We start from the raw sequence: 17,451 nt of genomic DNA, 5'->3' as shown, positions 1-17,451 counted from the left end.
GAATAGAATCGAAAGTTGGTGAAGGGAAGCAAGGTAAAAAAACACCAGGCTTTTTCGACTAGATGTCTAGCAAATGAGTTCCGGCCATAAGTTCCTTCTGGTTGGGAAAAGTCCAGTTTCTTTCCACAGACGTTGATCAGGTTGTAAGCCCCTACTGGAGCCCAGGCACCAGGGCTGAGGTTTCAAATGAGGCCTTTGCTTCTTTCATTTGAGCGCCGGCATTTCTTGTGGCATGTGTGACTAATTGCCATTGGGTTTCAAGTCATTGTTTGAAGTTTAGTTTCTCTAGTTCTGACTGGGGGGTTTGAATCCAAAAGAAAAGAAAAAATAAAAGAAAAAATCCCATTCAAGGGGCCTGGAGCAATAGCACAGCGGGTAGGGCGTTTGCCTTGTACGCAGCCGACCTAGGTTTGATTCCCAGTATCCCATATGGTCCCCCGAGCATCGCCAGGAGTAATTCCTGAGCGCATGAACCAGGAGTAACTCCTGTGCATCGCCGGGTGTGACCCAAAAAGAAAAAAAAACCCATTCAAATAGAATGGAAATATTCCATATATCTGGTCAAAATGCCCCTGATTTTCAAGTGATCTCAAGCATTGTTGCCTCTTTCTGCTTAGGGGGGAAAGAAGTGGGTTTTCATTTTAAGACACATATTTGGATCTCAAGGTTAAGATACAGTTTATAGAAGAGGAGGCGTTTCTCGATTTTTGGCTAAAAGATGCTCACCAATCTTCATCATTCATTTCATCATTTTGATATCATAAGAAATTGAAGGAAGCAATTATTTTTCCTTGTGCCTCAGGTCAAAACCGGCCAGCGAAACTTAAGATGCAGAATTGATTTTGAAAAGCTGCTCAGAGCTATGGAAATAATGCACAGTGCAGCACATTTATTGTTTCAAAGGTCCTTTCTAAACATTGTTTTTTCTTTTTTTAGTTGATTTTTATTAAAAACACCGTGATTTACAATCATACAGTTGTTTCAAGCATAGTGTTCCAACACCACCAGTGTGACCTTCCCTCCACCAATATTCCCAGTTTCCCTCCCAATCCCAACCTGCCCCCTTAGACACAAAACAAATTTACTTTATATTGTTTATTCCAAAAAGACTATAAGAAATAATAAACAGAATGGTCAGAAAATAAATCAGTAAGAGCCAGTTTGTGATTACTGTATGATTTTGACCTATGTAAATAAGAAAATTAAAAACCATTTAGTAAAATATAATAGAATGCGCATTCTTATCTACATATATAAGTTTTCAACTCTGGAATCTAAAGTATATTACATTAAATTTTATTTTATACTTGGATCTCATATGGTAATAATTATGTCTTACCTGTCAATAAAATTTTTAAAGCAATTCTGTTAATATATTGTGTAGTTTACAGGAAATAGATAAGGCCTATATATGTAAGTTTTTCCCTACACTTTATATAAGCACTGTGGCTTATGAAGTTGTTCATAATGATCTATTACAGGCATTCAGTATTCCACGCCAATCCTACCACATTTACCCCTTCCCTCGCCATTGTCTTCAGTTTCTCCAACCATCCCTTAAGCCTGTCCTCATCGCAGGCCCTCAATAATTTATTTCATATTACCTTTAATCAATCGATTTGCTCAAGCGGGCCCAGTAACGTCTCCATTGGAGACTTTGTTGTTACTGCATATCGAAATCAATAGGGCTGGAGCAATAGCACAGCGGGTAGGGCGTTCGCCTTACAAGCGGCCAACATGGCTGACCCGAGTTCGATTCCTCCGCCCCTCTCGGAGAGCCTGGCAAGCTACCGAGAGTATTCGATATGCCAGACACAGTAACAATAAAGTCTCCAATGGAGACGTTACTGGGCCCGCTCGAGCAAATCGACGATCAACGGGAGGGCCTTTACCTTTTTTTTTTACCTTACCTTTAATCAATAATTTGCTAACAGAATCATCAAAAAATGTTTCCGTAGAAGAAAATTCGTGTAAATTGTATCTCGCCATGGAGACATTAAGTCCGTATATGAGAGATTACTAAGATGTTGTTATAGGTCAAGCCTTCTGTGCTTAATCGAGATTGGTTGCCTTCTACATTACATCCCATCTAATCTCGTGTTCTATTCCTGGTCTATCAGTGTTGTAGAGTGTAAGATGTTGCACAGCTGCAAACTTGCCTGCACGCTCCAGGAAATTCAGAATTTTTAATGGAATGATAAGGCTGGGGTTAAATTTTTAACTGGGTGGTGGCTTTATGGGGTGGATGTGACTTCCTGGGCTTCCAAAAGTACAGGGAGGTGGGGATAGGTAACCCATCCCGACTCTGAGAAAGCCTGGAGATTTCAGTCACAAAACCCACATACCTGAATTTTCAGCAGGTTAATTTCTCCATGAGGTTTGTTCCGAGATGATGGAGTCTGGCTGGAATTTGGAGTGTGGGAGCAAGTGGCTACCAGACCTCTGTTTGGGTGGGCACCGAGCTGACCTCCCCTTTCTGGGGTGTCTCAGGTGTTTCAGCCATGCACGGATATCCAAAAATATTTTCTGTGGCCTGTCGATCTCTTTTGAGATTTATTTGAGTCTCTGGAGCAAGGCTGGTAGATGAACTTACATGGCATTGCCAGAGCTAACATCATTTTATCCTTAGGTGATCCGACTCTGTTAATTGAAGTGGAAAAAAGAAAAAGACCAACTGCCATGCAGGTATGCCTGCTTCCACTTAGAAAATTAAATAATCAAGAAGAAAGAGCATATGTCGTGGAGGAAACATTCCTGCAGTATTTTAAATAAATGAACACATGGGAGTTTTCAAGAGAGGAGTGTTGATAACACCCAGTGAGTGAGGCCTACGGTTTCATTTGTGATGGGATGTACATCTCTTCATGCCAAGTGTGGTCTAAGTCAAGTTTCAATGTTCCCTTGCTGGTTTTTCTGCCTCACGTTCCCTTCATTTATCACCACGCCATCTTACAGCCCAACAGACCTGACCTCATGACCTCTAAGTGACCTTAAAGCCCCTGAATAGTTTCCTCCACAAAGCCCTACTTGTAGTCCAAGTGTCTCTAGAAAAACCCATTAAGCTTCCACTTATGCCACCCCCTGCTCACCCCATGTATTCTCCCTCCCTATAATTCCAACCATATCAGGGGTTGACACCTCTAGTCCTTGGAAGCTTCACACCCAGCAGCCTTTGTTCACCGGGGCAGGGCCTCTGACTGGATCCTGGACCTCGGACACTCACCACAAGGGTCTTGCTGTGGACTGATGGGGCTCCCCAATCCCAACTCACATTCCTCTGTTGACCCCCAACCCTGAGCGAGTATTTGAAGCCTCTGAGGTCATGAAGCAGAGGCCACACCAGTGGGGTTAGAACTTCTTGAGGAGACCCCTACAGAGCTCTCTTGCCCGTTCTTCTACATGGGGCTGACTGTGAGGCAGGAAGTGGGCACTCACCGATGCCTTGTCTGTGGGCTCACAGAGGCATTCCTGGTCAGAACTGCCAGGAGGCCATTTCTGCCGTCTGTGAGTTTCTAGCCTGTGGTGGATTTGTTCCGCTTCTCCACACACGGGTGTGGCTCACAGGCAGCTTCACAGTGCCAGGCACGACCAAGGAGGCGCTCTCATGATAGAAGATGGAGGCAGGGAGGGTCTCCTTTCACACCCCCAGAGAGCAGAATCAGCCTATTAAAAAAGAAGTTCTTGTTCTGCTTACACAGTGGATGGGGTTTGGAGGAGGCTCAGATTCCTAGAAGCCCCCATTGCCTTGCCCCCACCTCCCTGGGGCCAGAGAGAGTGGAGGCACTGGGCCTGCTGGCAGCCAATCCCAGTTCATTTCCAGTACCCTAAAAGGTCTCCGCACCTCATCAGGGGGCATTCCTGAGCCCAGAGCCAGGAGTAAACTGCTGGGTGTGGTCATCCAAGAAGGAAATAAAAGGTTACGGTCATCTTCCTGTCCCATCCAAGACCAGATCTTTTATATTTTTGCAGGGGAGCACACCCAAGTGATGCTCAGGTGTTGCTCCTGACCCAACTCGGGGAACCGCATGGGATGCCGGGGATCAAACCCCCATCAGCTGCAAACAAGGCAGATGCCCTTCCTGCTGTATGCTGCTACTCAGGCTTCCGAGAGCCGATCGTGATATGCAACCAACAGGGCAACTCTTGAAGCAGTTTATCGAAGGCCTGGCCTGCCTGAACATGTGGAGAGAAGTATCAAGGGGGAAAAATGTCTCCGGGCCTAACTGCCTTGTTGGCAGGCTGGAACGGGGAGGGGGTGGAGGATAAAGTGGAATCCTGCTGCTCCCCAGCCCCCCACCCCCCTGGGGAGGAAGAAGGAAAGTGCCAGAAACTCCCAGAACATTCTCTGCACATGGGTCCCCATCAGCTTCTCAGGCTTAGCGCTCCCAGAGCTCTCCTCAGCGCACTCCGGGGCAATGGTCTGAAACCTGCACAGCTGTCGGCTTCTTCTTTCCTGACAAAGGCTCCTGCACCCAAACCCTCCAAGATAAGGGGGATTTGCCTCTCCTGACGCAGTGTGGGGTCATGCCTCTCTGCGCCTGGCGCTTTGTCCTAAAGCCCAGGAGAGGTGGGGGAGACCCATTTCTCACCCAAGTTTGCACACTAATGGGGGGAGAGAAGGGCAGTTTTATTCTCCCCAAGATGTGGCCCTTTTTCAGAAAGACGAGAACCGAGGAAGGCGGGAGTCTCCCAGGGCTGATTCCAATTAACCGCCGTAGCGACTGCTGAGGACTACAGGCAATCACAGCTCCATCGAAAATGGGGCAGAGACTCCGGAAGATCATAAAGACAAGATGACTGATCAACCAAGACACAGCACCTCTTTGTTCAAGTTTGCTGAGATTTTAGGATGAGAACAATGAGTTTGGGGGCGGGTGGAGGGGAGATATTTTACTTGCTACTCTAAACGCTAGGAGAACTGACACATGTGTCTCGAAACTCAGATATTGACCTGAGATTTAAAAAATAATCTAGAATTTGGCCCTCGGTCTCCACGAGTGGCTTAGTTGTTGTGGTTGAGTAGGAAGAACTTTAAATTCAAGCTGAGTCCATCTGTGTTTAGGGATTCCCTCTGGGTTCTGCTGTTTGGGAACCTGGCTTCTTAGAGGAGTTTTGGAAGCTCGTCACACATCAGACACACTGGCTGGTGGACTCTTCGCCCCACCAAGTCATAGGGTCCTGGGGTCATCGCCTTGGGCAGTGTCTATCCTCCATTCTCACTAAGCATCTTACCCTTTCCTGGGTCCAAAGAAGCCTCCAGTCTCCCCCACCAAGAAAATGAGAACATGAGAGGACAAGCCTTGTGAGCAGAATGCCATGGATGGGTCCCAGAGTTTAGTCATGGTTGCTGCTCAGAGATGTGATCTGTGTCAGTATTTAATACTCGGTTTTCTCATCTGCTCAGTGGGCACACTCATAGTCTCCGAGGCCTGAAAGATTTTATGAGAGGGCTCCTTGGAGAACTTAGCTCAACACTGAAACAAAATGATCGCTCCACATCAATTTTACTTTCTTCCCGCTAAACCTCTCCCACCTTGAGAAATGGGAACTAATACCTGTCTAATTAATACCTGCCGAGTGGGGTTATTGAGAGAATTTTAAAAGGGTGACATGAATGCACTTGGAAAGAATGTCAATGGTATGCAGGTTTCTTTTTTATTTTTTCCATTGCCCTGTTTTATTGGATCTTTATCTTTTGTAGGTACAAGTGTTAATCTGTGCCTCTGGGTAGTGAATCCAAGTTTTCAGTAGGCACTTTAGTAAATAGGGGGTGGAAATGTTCTCTGTGATATGTTTGGTGTTTACATCATGAAGCAAAGCTGATGCGTGTGACCGAAGATGAGGGACAAAGGCAGCAGCACGGAAGCAGGAAGGTGTGTGAGGATGAGTGGGGGCACAGCTGGTGTTGGCCTTGGTCGGGGACCACCAGTCCAGGAACAAGGTGTTTGTTCTTTATCACCCCAAAACCTCTGGTTGATGAAGACAGTCTCGACTATAAAGAGATCAGATGGGTCAAGAGGGAATGGTTGTGGGATTACCTGGTTATGATCCAGTGATTGAGGGATGGGAGCCGGAGAGGCAGTACAGTGGGTAGGGCATTTGTCTTGCATGCAGTTGACCTGTGTTCGATTTTCAGCATCCCATGCATTCCCTGAACACCACCAGGAGTGATCCTTGAGTACGGAGCCAGAAGTTAGCCCTGAGCACGCGCCCCCCCCCCAAAAAAAAAACCAAAATGATTGTGGGATCTCAGTGTCCTCTGAATAAATCAAGTACTGCTTATGGCACAATATAACCTCTGACAGTGAACCTGGATGGTGCTGGATGGTGCAACTGACATTGGTCCCCAGTGGCCACAAGGGACCTGAAGAAATAGCCACCTTGAAGTTGACAGGGCCATGGGAAAGGATCAGTGTCTTAAGAGAGAGAGAGAGAGAGAGAGAGAGAGAGAGAGAGCGCATCTGGGTCCACCCACGGCCTGTCTGATGGGCTTCGGGGATATAGAGCAACTCCAACCTAGGGAAGCTTGTCATGAAGTTCTTCCCTTCTCCCCGCTCCCCCCGCAGCAACACAGGGAAGAAAAGTCCCAAAGGCCAAGGACGTTTGCTAAGAGGGGTTTCTTGGTGCAGAGGCTGGGGAATGGGATCGAAATTTCTTGAGTTGGATTTCAGCTACCACCCCCTTTTCCTGCAGTGTAAACGGAACGACATCCTTCCCGTTCCCATCTATTTGATATGCATGAACTTCTCCCGCTGCTGATTTAATTTCCCCAGATTGTCGATTCCTTTCCTCGCAGAGCTGAAGGGACTCTTTTGGAACTTTCTGCAGTTGCTAGCAGAGGGCCTCTCTGGGAAAGGAAGCTGGAATGGAGAAATGTAAATTTCCGCTCCCCCTTCCAAATCCTGTCAGGATGCCCAGTATATAGAGGACTCTGTCACCTGCTGGAACTGTGCATGGTTACCCAGCCCCAGCCATTTGCCAAAGCCCCCTCTTCTGCTCCTGCCCCATCCCCTTCCCCAAGAAATTTCATTACTTTAGACACAGGACATAACCCATGGTCGTTGAGGGCTTAGGGAAATGCCTGGCCCGACATTGAATGGTGTGATGCATTTTACTAATGCCAGTTTATCTCCAGCAAACACATGCTTGATGCTTGCAGCATCTTTTCCAGGGCACCCGGATTAAAGTGGTCAGAGAACATTGGTTTGTTGAACAACAAAATAAAAAATAAACTTGGTGACCTCCAATAATCCAAGTGCTGAGGCTGCAGCCCCTGATAAGAAAGTCTGGTGCTGAAAACACGTTGCTAGCTTTTTAGGTCTCACGTTGGTGGGATCATTAGCTGGCCTAAATGAATGAGGTCATCTAATTCATTTCATGGGGCAATAGGTGAGGACATAATGCTTTTAAGAGTGCCTCTTACCTACCAGAAGCTTTTACAAATGGCGGTGAGGTCCTGCCCACAGGTGACTGAAATGGTTGCAGGAGTGAAGGTTTGGGGATCTCACGCCTGCCTCATGCAAAGGATGATGAGGTAACCAGCCTCATTTTCACTTTCATTGTCGGCACCAACTAAAGATCCCCTACTTGACTCTGAGTCCCATCACTCTGAGGGGCTTGTTTTACTTAAGGACCTGTTAGGTCTTGGTGAAAAATGGTGAGTGACCCCAGACTCCAGAAACTGCGGCTTGGGGTGTTGGAGTGTGAACAATTGGAAGAGTTTTACCTTCCCCACTTGGCGTGATGGGGCAAGGCGGTCAGAATTCCTTCCTTTGACTCAGCAGAGCATCTCTTCCGGTTCTGAAAACTCAGCTTGGAGTTTGCCAGCAATCAGCTTTTTATTAAGGAAGAAAAGAATCCTTGGCATGATGGTCTCACTCTGTTTGAGACACTTAATCTTTTCCGGGGATTTTGGGCCAAAGAGGGGAGCAAGGGAAAGAGGACAGTGGGTCATGCCAAAGATCAAAGACATCAAGGGGAAACCCTCGAGTTGTGACTGTGATTGGTGACACACTGAGAGGGCTTGGCAAGGGCAGGGGCCCAACTAGATATTTCAGGAAAGCATCACAGAAAGGAAAATTCATAACATACCCAAGTTGTTAAAGAGCCAGAGAAAGAGGAAGCCAAGCGTGGCCTGTGGACTGTTGCTGCCCGCTGAGATAACTTGTGAAAACAGAATGATTTCCACCCCACCCTCCAAACAAAAAGACTTGGACAGGATTGGTGAAGGGTTTGGACAAGAGGAGAATGGACAGTCCTCCTCCTCCCTACTCTGATGAGAACCCGAGATGCCGCCCCTCTGGCTACTTATTAAGTTCCTTAACAGTCATGATCCCAGAGACACACAAATGAATCTCAGAACCCAGCGGCTTTTGGCAGAAATCTCTCCAGACTTAATTATTAATATTTCAGAATTCAAAGATAGCCGCTGTGTGACATCATATGTTATTCATAACCAGCAGTAGAAAACAAATAGTCTAATGTTGCCTTTTTGGCAGGTCTGAGTGTTGGGGGGAAATGAAATTCCAAATAATAATGGTGGGACTAGTGTCGAAATATTGAATGTAATCAAAGTAGAGAGAGAGAGAGTAATGTGGAAATCATCTGCCACACACGTAGGGGGAGGGCTGGGATGGGGGTATACTGGGGGTGTTGGTGGTGGTGTGGAGGCAGGAGATTCATTATATATTCATTATCTATTATACAGACATATATATATATATATATATGAGGAGAATGGAATTAAAGATGGTGTGCGAGAATGGCATTCCTGTGGAACACATGGGTTTTTGGTTGCCTGAGAGAAAACTGAGAGTGGCGGAAGAGAAGGCCTTGGAGCAGTCAGCCCGGAGAATCCCACTGGGAGGGTGCAGGAGGAAGGAGGTGACCCACAGAAGGGCTTGAGCAGTTGACTGAGGTCTGCCACCACCCTGGAGGAGAATCATCCAAAGGTGTAGAGACCAGGGCTCTCTCCACGCCATTCCCTCTGGGGCACCAAGAAGCAGGTTCTACACCAGGAAGAACATTCTTTCAGCTGTTTGTGGAACGAGGGAATGAAGGAAATTGGAGGGTAAGGGACCACCAGTCCTTGGCATACTGAAAAGCAGTGTCTGAGTCCATTCCAGATAAACATGGTCCAGAATCTTTCCTAGAGGGAAACCAGAGGGAAGCTTCCCTAGAGAAACAGCCAGCGGCTTCTGCAAGGATGGAGCCTTTAACCCTCACTGGGGGCCTTGACCTTTAGCCCGAGGACCCTGCTTAGGGATAATGAGGCCAGCATCACACGCCTGAAGTGATGTGGGGAGAGGGTGGGAGTGAAGAACTGGAGCTTCGTCACGGAGGGGAGCCTGGAGTGTGTGTCCGAGTCCTTTCCCGGGAGAGTGGCATGCAGGTACCCCCTCCTCTTGATGGTGTTTTGAGATTCAGATGTAAACCCAATACACAGGGGAACAAGAACCATTAGTGGGCAGGATGGGGTTCTTACTGGTGGTCTTTGTTGCTACTCAACTGTCCTCTGCCACAGGGAGGAGTCTCCAATTGAAGGAGCCATGCTGAGTTGCATCCTGACAGGAGGTCGGGGTGGGGAGAGCAATCAGAGTGCCAAACAAGAGTCCAAGGCAGACAGTTTTACATTTCTGAGGCTAGATCCAGGTTGGTCTTTGTGATCATTTATTCTTCCTCTTTGCCAGCGGCCAGTGGTGCTCAGTGGACGGAGCCTACAAGTGCCATTAGACTCTGGACTCCTAGAACACTGACACATTTGTGGTTTAACACTCTGCTTGGGAACCCAAGTTCTGCTTCTGGAACTTTCCCTGAGACGCCACGCCCGGGTGCTTCTAACTCCTGGGTCCACGTAGCAGCAAAATCAAGTTAGCAACCAACCTCCTCGCTGTGTCCACAGTGGGCTCAGCAGGTCTTAAGAAATAGCCAAGTTGGTGAGATTTGCTCCTACAGGTTTCGGAACCCCCAAATGGGAAATTGAGCTGAGAAGTCGTGGCAATTGGCCCCTTGGCTGGAGGGTTTGGGGTGCACAGTCACGTGGGGAGTGTGTTTGTGGGTGAATGAAGATGTAAGCAATGCTGGCAGCTGCTGACTCTGGAGAGAGCAGCCTCAGAGCACACCTGGGGAGTCCCCGGATGCCTCCCCCTCCCCACTCTCCCCCAGCTCCTGTCCCGGGATAAGCGGCCCGTTGGTTAGGCTCAGCTCTCTGTCCTGGGCGCCAAGGCGCTCCCTTGGACGGGATCATTTGTCAAGCCAGCCTGGTACACGGAGGGGCTGTGGGCAGATGATGGCAAGAGAGAGAGGGAGGAGAAAGAGGGAGGAGGAGAGAGGGCGCCGCGAGAGAGAAGAGAGCGAGCGAGGGGCGCGGAGCGAGGGGCGCTTTCCCGGCGCGCGGCGGCAGGTTCGAGTCGGCGGAGCCGCCGCGGTGACGGTGGCCGGGGGCTCCCTACACTCGGCCCTCCCCGGCGTGGGATGCTCGGGGCTGGCGCGCGCCCCGGGAGGAACTTGGAGGGGAGAGGCCCTGGCATGAGGATTCCCGCACCATGGAAGGGCTCCTGTCTCCGATGAGGACCAAGGTAAGTCGGGCGCGCACGGCCCGGGGTTCCTGGAGGCCGAGGGGGTCCCCGGCGCGGAGAGCGCGCGGCGCGGGCGAAGCTTTTGTCTCCTTGGCTAAGTAGGCTGGGGCCCGCCGCGGGAGCCCGGGAAGAATAGGCTGGCCGGGAGGCAGCGGCTGGGGGAGCCATCTGTCCGCGTGGACAATGGGGACCGGGGGGCGCCTCGACAGCCATATTCCAGCAGCATTTCCAGGGACGCCCCGGCGGGGTCCGTGCCGCGCGCGCGCGGGGAGCCGAGAGCCGGCGCGGGGGGTCTGGGCTGCGCCCTCCTCCTGGCCGGGCAGCGCGTTCCAAGCGCAGCCAAGAGCCCCGGCCGGGCGGGGGGACCCGGGAGTCCTCGGTGGAAATTAGGTTAATGCATTCTGCGAGCCTGCGCGTGCAAGCGGGGAGTCCCCGGGGGCACCGGACCCGCAGGGCGGCTGGAACTTGGTGGCCGTGGCGCCCGGAGACACTGGGTGGGGATGCCCTCAGCCTTCCCACCGATCCCCACCCTGGCCCTGCTGCCGCTGGAGTTTCCCTTTTCATTTCCAAAAGGGCGCTCGGATATTGGGGCGCTGCGTGCAAAGCTCAGAGGAGGAGGGGGTCCTCCAAAAGCTGCCCCATGCTTGCCTCCCTCTAGCTCCGCTGCCCCAAAGTTCTAGATCATGCTAGAAACCTCACTTTTCTAATCCGGCAATGCCACCCGCCTCCCTCCCCAGCCCCTAGTCTGGGAGACAGGGAAAGGGAAGGCTTTGATTCACCTCAGCTCTTTGATGCCATTAAGTGGTTTCTACAGAAGAGACGCTTTTGTCATTGAGCTGTTACCCCCCACCCCCACCCCACACACCCACACGCCCACTAAGAACAAGCATGTCCACAGGGTGTGGGGGGCCAGCTCCTGAAGGCTGAAAGCTTGGGAAATTGCTGCCTGGGACCCTCTAGCCTGGGTTTGTGCTTTGGGGGTCTCCTGGCAGCTCAGGGGTGGAATGATCTCACCTGCCTTCAGTTCAGCTCACCCTGGGAGGGAGTCGTGGGGGGGGGGGTTCCCCTGTGCAAATGCGCCTGCTGGCTGCTCTCAGTCACACACGATGTGGGCTGTGGGTGGGGCAGAGCACGCCTGTCACTGCGTGAGGCTCCTCAGATCCTGGGGCTTCATTCCCTTGGGACTTGCCCATAACCCTGGGGTTACCTGATGGCACCCAGGCTAGGAGGAAGTAACAGCCGCCAAAGGGAAAGGGATTCTCCGGGCAACCTCTTGTATTTTTAGGTTTTGAGGTGTTGTGTGTGTGTGTGTGTGTGTGTGTGTGTGTGTGTGTGTGTAAGAGTGAGAGAGAGTTAGAGACAGACTGCTGCTGCAGATTCCTTTTGAATCTAGGCTGACTCTGGAAATGGACATTTTCAAATCAAAGATTCAAATTACATTTGAAGTTGGTGATTCAGTAGCAGCCAGGGGCCGAGACTCCCCCTGTCGGAGCCCGACGAGGCCTCACTGAGGAGGCTGCATCCCTGTCCCTAAATCCCTGGGTCCTGCATGCTTGAGAGCACCCGGCGATTTTTTAAAAACTGAATCAGAGACACGTCTCCGTGACACCCGCCTCGAGGTCCCCCTGGGCTCTGAGCCACACCTCCCTTCTGCTCTGCAATGGGCTCTCTGGAGCACGGATCTCCCTGGAAGTGTCACGGTCCCCGTGAAGGGTGGGACAAAGAAAGCCTCCCCTCCCTCAGGGGCCACTGTGCCGGGCTGTTGTGGTTACTAAATCACTTCCTGACAGTTTAGAGCAAGTGTTGAGGTAAATTGGACATCCTGCAGTAATTTCATTACGCCACCTAATAGACTTAACTGGTCTAAATCATGGGTGCTTAATGCATTTTTATCTTGGGATTTGCATAATTGGCACATAAATATGCATGAGATTAACTGGAAGTGGCAATGCAGGGACAGGAGCCACATTTGGGGCGTGAAAATAAAGCCTGGGAGGTGGTACCTGGGCTTGTCCCTGTCTCCTGGGCATTGTGGGGGGCATGCTGGATTACCTCAAAGTCTTCGGGGTGGCGACTGGACTCGTTCAGTGTGTGTGGAGGCACTGGGGGTGCACTCTTCATTCCTGGACACCAAATGCCACCCGGGCTAAGGGATGCTGGACAGCTGACCAGCTAGCTCCCGTCAGAGATGGGGGCAAAAGGGAATCCGAGGATGGCATTCCCTCCTAGGAGGCCGAAGGGAAGGATTCCAGAATGATTCTTGTCTCTGGGCACCTTTTCACTGTGTCCTCCTTAATTCAATGGCTCAGTCCCATCCCCCCATTCCTGCCTCTGCTCCAGAAGGAGGCTGGCCAGAAAGTGGCCCTGTTCTGTTCTGCTTGCTCCAACCTGCAGCCGAGTGTACCTCAGCACCCGACCCAACTGGGAAAGGACACCAAGTCCGCCCTTTCCCCAGGCTGGGAGGAAGGTGTCCAGCAAAACTGCAGCTTAGAAGGAAGAGTGGGGAAGTGGGCAGGAGTGAGAGCAAGGAAAGGAAGGGGAAGGGGAAGGGAGGAAAGGGAAAGGCAAGGAAAGAAGGGAGGGGAGGGGAGGAAGAGAATAGGAGGGGAGGGGAGGGAAGAGTGGGGAGCAGGCTGGAAGAGCAGCCATTCCTTTCCCTTTCATTGAGCCCTAGGGGACACAGAGCAATGCCACCTCAGACACACACCCATGTGCAGGCATTGCAACGTGATGGGCACATTGGCTAAACGTCCAGTAGCTCTCTGAGTCATGCAGAACTTGTGGCTCGAGCATGGGACGAGAACACCAACGGCCCCCTCTCTGCACAAGTCAGAGCTGTCATCCAGCAGGACAGACCCTGCTGGCTGAGACAACCCCCCACCCCCACCTCCTGGAACTTGCTCAGCCTCCAGCTTCATCGTTTATCTTTAGACAGCCCCTGTCCCCGAGTGCCCCTGCCATGGGCACCTCTCCTCCTCTCTGGGCAGGTGCGGGTGAGAGCGCAGCTTCAGGCTGTCTTGATGCGCTGCCCTTAGCAGGGTGCCCGCTGCCCATTCAGGGGCCAGTGATTTGCTGCTGTGTAGACACCGTGTCTTTCCCCAGTGCCTTGGCTGTTCTTTGCAGGTTGATTGTTGTAGGTTTTGCGACAATGGGTGAAGGTAGTAATGCAGCTCTCTCTCTCTCTCTCTCTCTCTCTCTCTCTCTCTCTCTCTTTCTCTCTCTCTCTCTCTGAAGCAGTGGTTTCGTTCCCTTCACATAGATATCCAGAAGTGAAATTGTTGGCTCATATGGAAATTCTATTTTTACTTTTTTTTTTAAGGAAGTGGAGGTCTGTTTTTTTTTTATTCAGATAACATTAAATAAAATACTTGCAATGAAATTAACCTCGCTGGGAAGCATGAGGTCTTCACCTTTAAAAAGTTTAACTTGACAACTCTGTAACTATTTGGGGTGCTAATTTGGGGTTTGGAGGGTTGCCTTTACTAACTGTTCTCTGCTCAGAGAGTGGGCTTGCCAGAGAGGGCGTTTCTCTGCTCTCAGAACTGCTCTTGTTTCGGCCCCCAAAGACCGCGTGTCACTCATGCACATTGAATACCATTTTGCAGGAATGGCCTTCCATGGCTTTCTGAAGGAGTTCTCCAAGAGGATCCGCCCACTTCGTGCTAGGGATACTGTGGGGAGCGAAATAAGCAGGGCTTTGGAATTTACACAAAAATGGTATCTGAGCCCGGACTGCAATGAAGTTCCCAAATGGTCCTTCGAGAGCCTCTTGTAATTTGGGGGGGAAGAGGGTACACCCAGTGGCACTCAGGGGACCATATGGGATGCTGGGGATCAAACCTGGCCAGCCATGTGCAAGGCAAACGCCCTCCCCACTGTGCTGTCACTCTGCTCCCAGCATCTTGTAATTTTGGATACACTTTAGAGGCGGGTGGACGCTGTGTAGATTCTAAAATTACAGCCAACATGTAGGTAACAAAACAAAGAATCCAAAGGGTCTAGTCAGAAGACTGTCCAGACTACTTGACAGACTCAGTGACCTTTAGGGGGTGGAGGTCTGTCTTTTATTCAGATAACATTAAATAAAATAAAATTCTTGCAATGAAAAATTAACCTCATTGGGAAGCATGACATGCTCCACCTTTAAAAAGTTTAACTTGACAACTCTGTAACTATTTGGGGTGCTAATCTGGGGTTTAGAGGTTAGAAGTCACTTAAAAATCTGCTAAGTCCACATTGAATGTGGCCTAAAGGTATTGATTTGTCCCCCATCCCCCTGCCCCCTCAAGTCTGGGTTTCTGGGCAAATATTGAAATCGCCCCTTTACAAAGCTTCGTGAACTAGCAAACAGCCAGGAGTCAGGACTGGCGGTGTAGACAGAGCTGGCCAGGGCCAGACGCTGGAAGGCCGGGGAATTACTTTCCAATACATTCCCGGGCTAATGACAGTGATCCTTTATCTTAATGGAGGCTTAAATAAGAGGAAACTGGACCGAGATGGAGCATGACAGGTTCAGATTAAATTCCGCACCACGTTCCTTGACATCTCAATGTTTTTCCAAGAACAGCGACGCCCTTTGGAGTCCGGGCAGCCTCAGAGACCACGGTCTTTCCTGCCGCTCCCGAGGAGACGCCGGAGCTTTATGCTTTATGGCTGTGGGTTTTATGGGGCTATGAATTCTTACTCAAAGACCAATAAAATCAGAAATGGATTTGTTTCCCAGGCAGCAGCTTCAGCCGCGTGCTTGTTCGAACTGGGGGGACTCAGCTGAGTGAGGACCAAAGTTTTCTCGAGACTTCTTCTGTGAAGTGGGGGGAGTGTGTTGGGGACGGGGAAGACGGTGGATAAAAGGGTGTGGATGCGCTTTAGCTTTTGCTTCTCAGACTTTTTGGCTTCAAGGCCTAATTCTGCCTCTCCCTCGGGCATTGCTTTGCTCACCCTCGGTTTCCTTCAGTGTAAAATACAGCCACCAGCAGCCATGCGGGTACCACTGTGCAGCGCTCTCGGTGTTAATGCCCTTTGGGTCTTGATGCCTGCATTCTCGCTGGCTCCTGGGAATGAATGAACGTGGGCCCAAATGAATATGCACAGAGGTGCAAGGTGCTTGATGGATGGGACGGATGGTTTGCAGTCGTGAATGCGAGGAGGCAAAACAGAGCCGCCATCCCAAGGTGCTGCTCTGAAGGAGAATCCCTCCTGCTTGCAGGAGTCTCTGCAGCCGGGGCCTCCCTGGCGTGGGGTCCTTGTCAAAGTAAAGCCCATTCCCCTCGTAATCTGGATCTGCGCTCACTACAATAAAGCCATTCACCAGGAAGCGTCTGCAATCATGACTTCTGTAGAAAGGATAGTAGCTAACCCCACAGGGTCTCGAGGACCTCAGGAAAACCACTGCAGGGCCGGGGAGCCAGCCAAAGGGCTGGACCACATGTCCAGCATGCATGTGTCCCCGGCACTGGACAGCCCCTGCTGGAAGCTATTGGGGTTAGCCCTGGAGGATGCTGAGCACTTCCAGGCATGGTTCTGGTGGCCCCCAGCAACTCATTGGACCCCTATAACTGCCGAAAATCTTCAGGACTGATCCTAGGGACTCTCCCCACTCCCTGAAAGAGTCACTTTAGTGCTCTGCAAAGAAAATGTGCCTTTGCAAGGATGTGCCCTATCTTGAGTTCTCCCCAGAAGAGTCCCAGCTCAGAAGCGGCAAACAAGCCCCAAGTGGGCCATTGGCACCCAGAACCGGTCACTCCCATGCCAGCTCAGTGCTGCCCAGGGCCGTCCACAGTAATCTGAGGTCTTGTCTGGTTGTGCAGATCCTGGCAACCTGCACTCCCTCGTCCCATCCCCCTGCCCGCCTGCCCCCCACAGACCTGGGCTCAACCTCCAGGCGAACATTCAGAAGACCCCTAAGCACGTTTGGAGATGAAGAGTTTGCATCTTGTTAGAAGGCTAGGACCCCACCCCCACCCCAGTCCAGGCCTTACAGCCACATTTGGTGTGAGTTCTTGTCTCGGGCGGCCCTGTCGGCCAGCAACCTGCAGGCTCTGTCTTGCCCTGGGGGCAGGTGGGATGCCCATTCCCGAGATAGTGACCTGCCCAGGAACAGCCTGGTATACTCACGGTCACTTGGCTGTCCCATCTGCTCCCTTCAGGGCTCTGGTGCTGACTCACTGGCTAAAGCCACAGACCCAGAACTCAGCGCTGCCCAAGTGCAGCTGGCAGACAGAGGGGGCCGGCCCCCCAGGGCAGGACCCCAGAAGGAATTTTCATGGAGGAATAAGTGTGTGAGGAGCAGTTTTGTGTGTGTATGTGTGTGTGTGTGTGTGTGTGTGTGTGTGTGTGTGTGTGGCGGGCGAGAGGGGTGCTGGGGACCTCCCAAGCAATGCTCAGGGGACCCAGGGACAGTCCCAGTCCTACATAACAAACCAGATCGGATAGCTCTGTGCTCACAAGTGGTGGTGTAGTGTGGTTTGGGTGCAGTCTGGGGCACTGGGGGACCTGCAGGGAGAGCCTGGCTGTGTGGGGGTGCAGAGGGGTGGGACAGTGCTCCTTGAGTCATGGGGACAGGCTCCGGAACTGGGATAAACAGGTTGGAAAGTGAAGAACCAAAAATACACAAACACACACCAAAAACAAGGAATGGATAAAGGGATCCTCACAGAGGTTCTCTGAGCAGTAGACATATCTGGGGGTAGTTGTTGGGAGATTTGGGGTGCTTCAGACCTCAAAAATAGACTGTGGAACCAAGAGCCCCTGGGTTTGGTGAGCCTTGGTGGAGCTGGGCCCTCACCCCTGGCTGTGGCCTTTACTGCCGTCACAGATGTTTGCTAAGCCACCACTCACTGGCTTTCCGTTCCAAAGCACAGACCCGTTCCCATTT

The 17,451-nt window shown here is 51.0% G+C and overlaps 1 protein-coding gene across 2 annotated transcripts in view; it reads left to right on the top strand.

The window, feature by feature from the left end:
- The window catches only part of FRMD4A (FERM domain containing 4A), a 355,455-nt gene that overhangs the window by 64,046 nt on the left and 273,958 nt on the right, over positions 1-17,451 (top strand). The window contains exon 1 of one of the 2 annotated variants that reach the window (XM_056114614.1): positions 10,404-10,577. The exons of the other annotated variant lie outside the window; for it this stretch is intronic. Coding sequence (XP_055970589.1) covers positions 10,545-10,577 — 33 coding nt within the window. The 5' untranslated portion in view covers positions 10,404-10,544. Of the gene's footprint in view, positions 1-10,403; positions 10,578-17,451 lie in introns of those variants that run through there. 2 annotated transcript variants of the gene reach the window in all.

The sequence above is a fragment of the Sorex fumeus genome, unplaced genomic scaffold, assembly GCF_029834395.1.
Source record: "Sorex fumeus unplaced genomic scaffold, SorFum_2.1 ptg000026l, whole genome shotgun sequence".
NCBI classification, from domain to species: Eukaryota; Metazoa; Chordata; class Mammalia; order Eulipotyphla; family Soricidae; genus Sorex; species Sorex fumeus.
The sequence above is the reverse complement of the archived record's forward strand: the minus strand, read 5'-3'. Positions and strand labels throughout refer to the sequence as shown.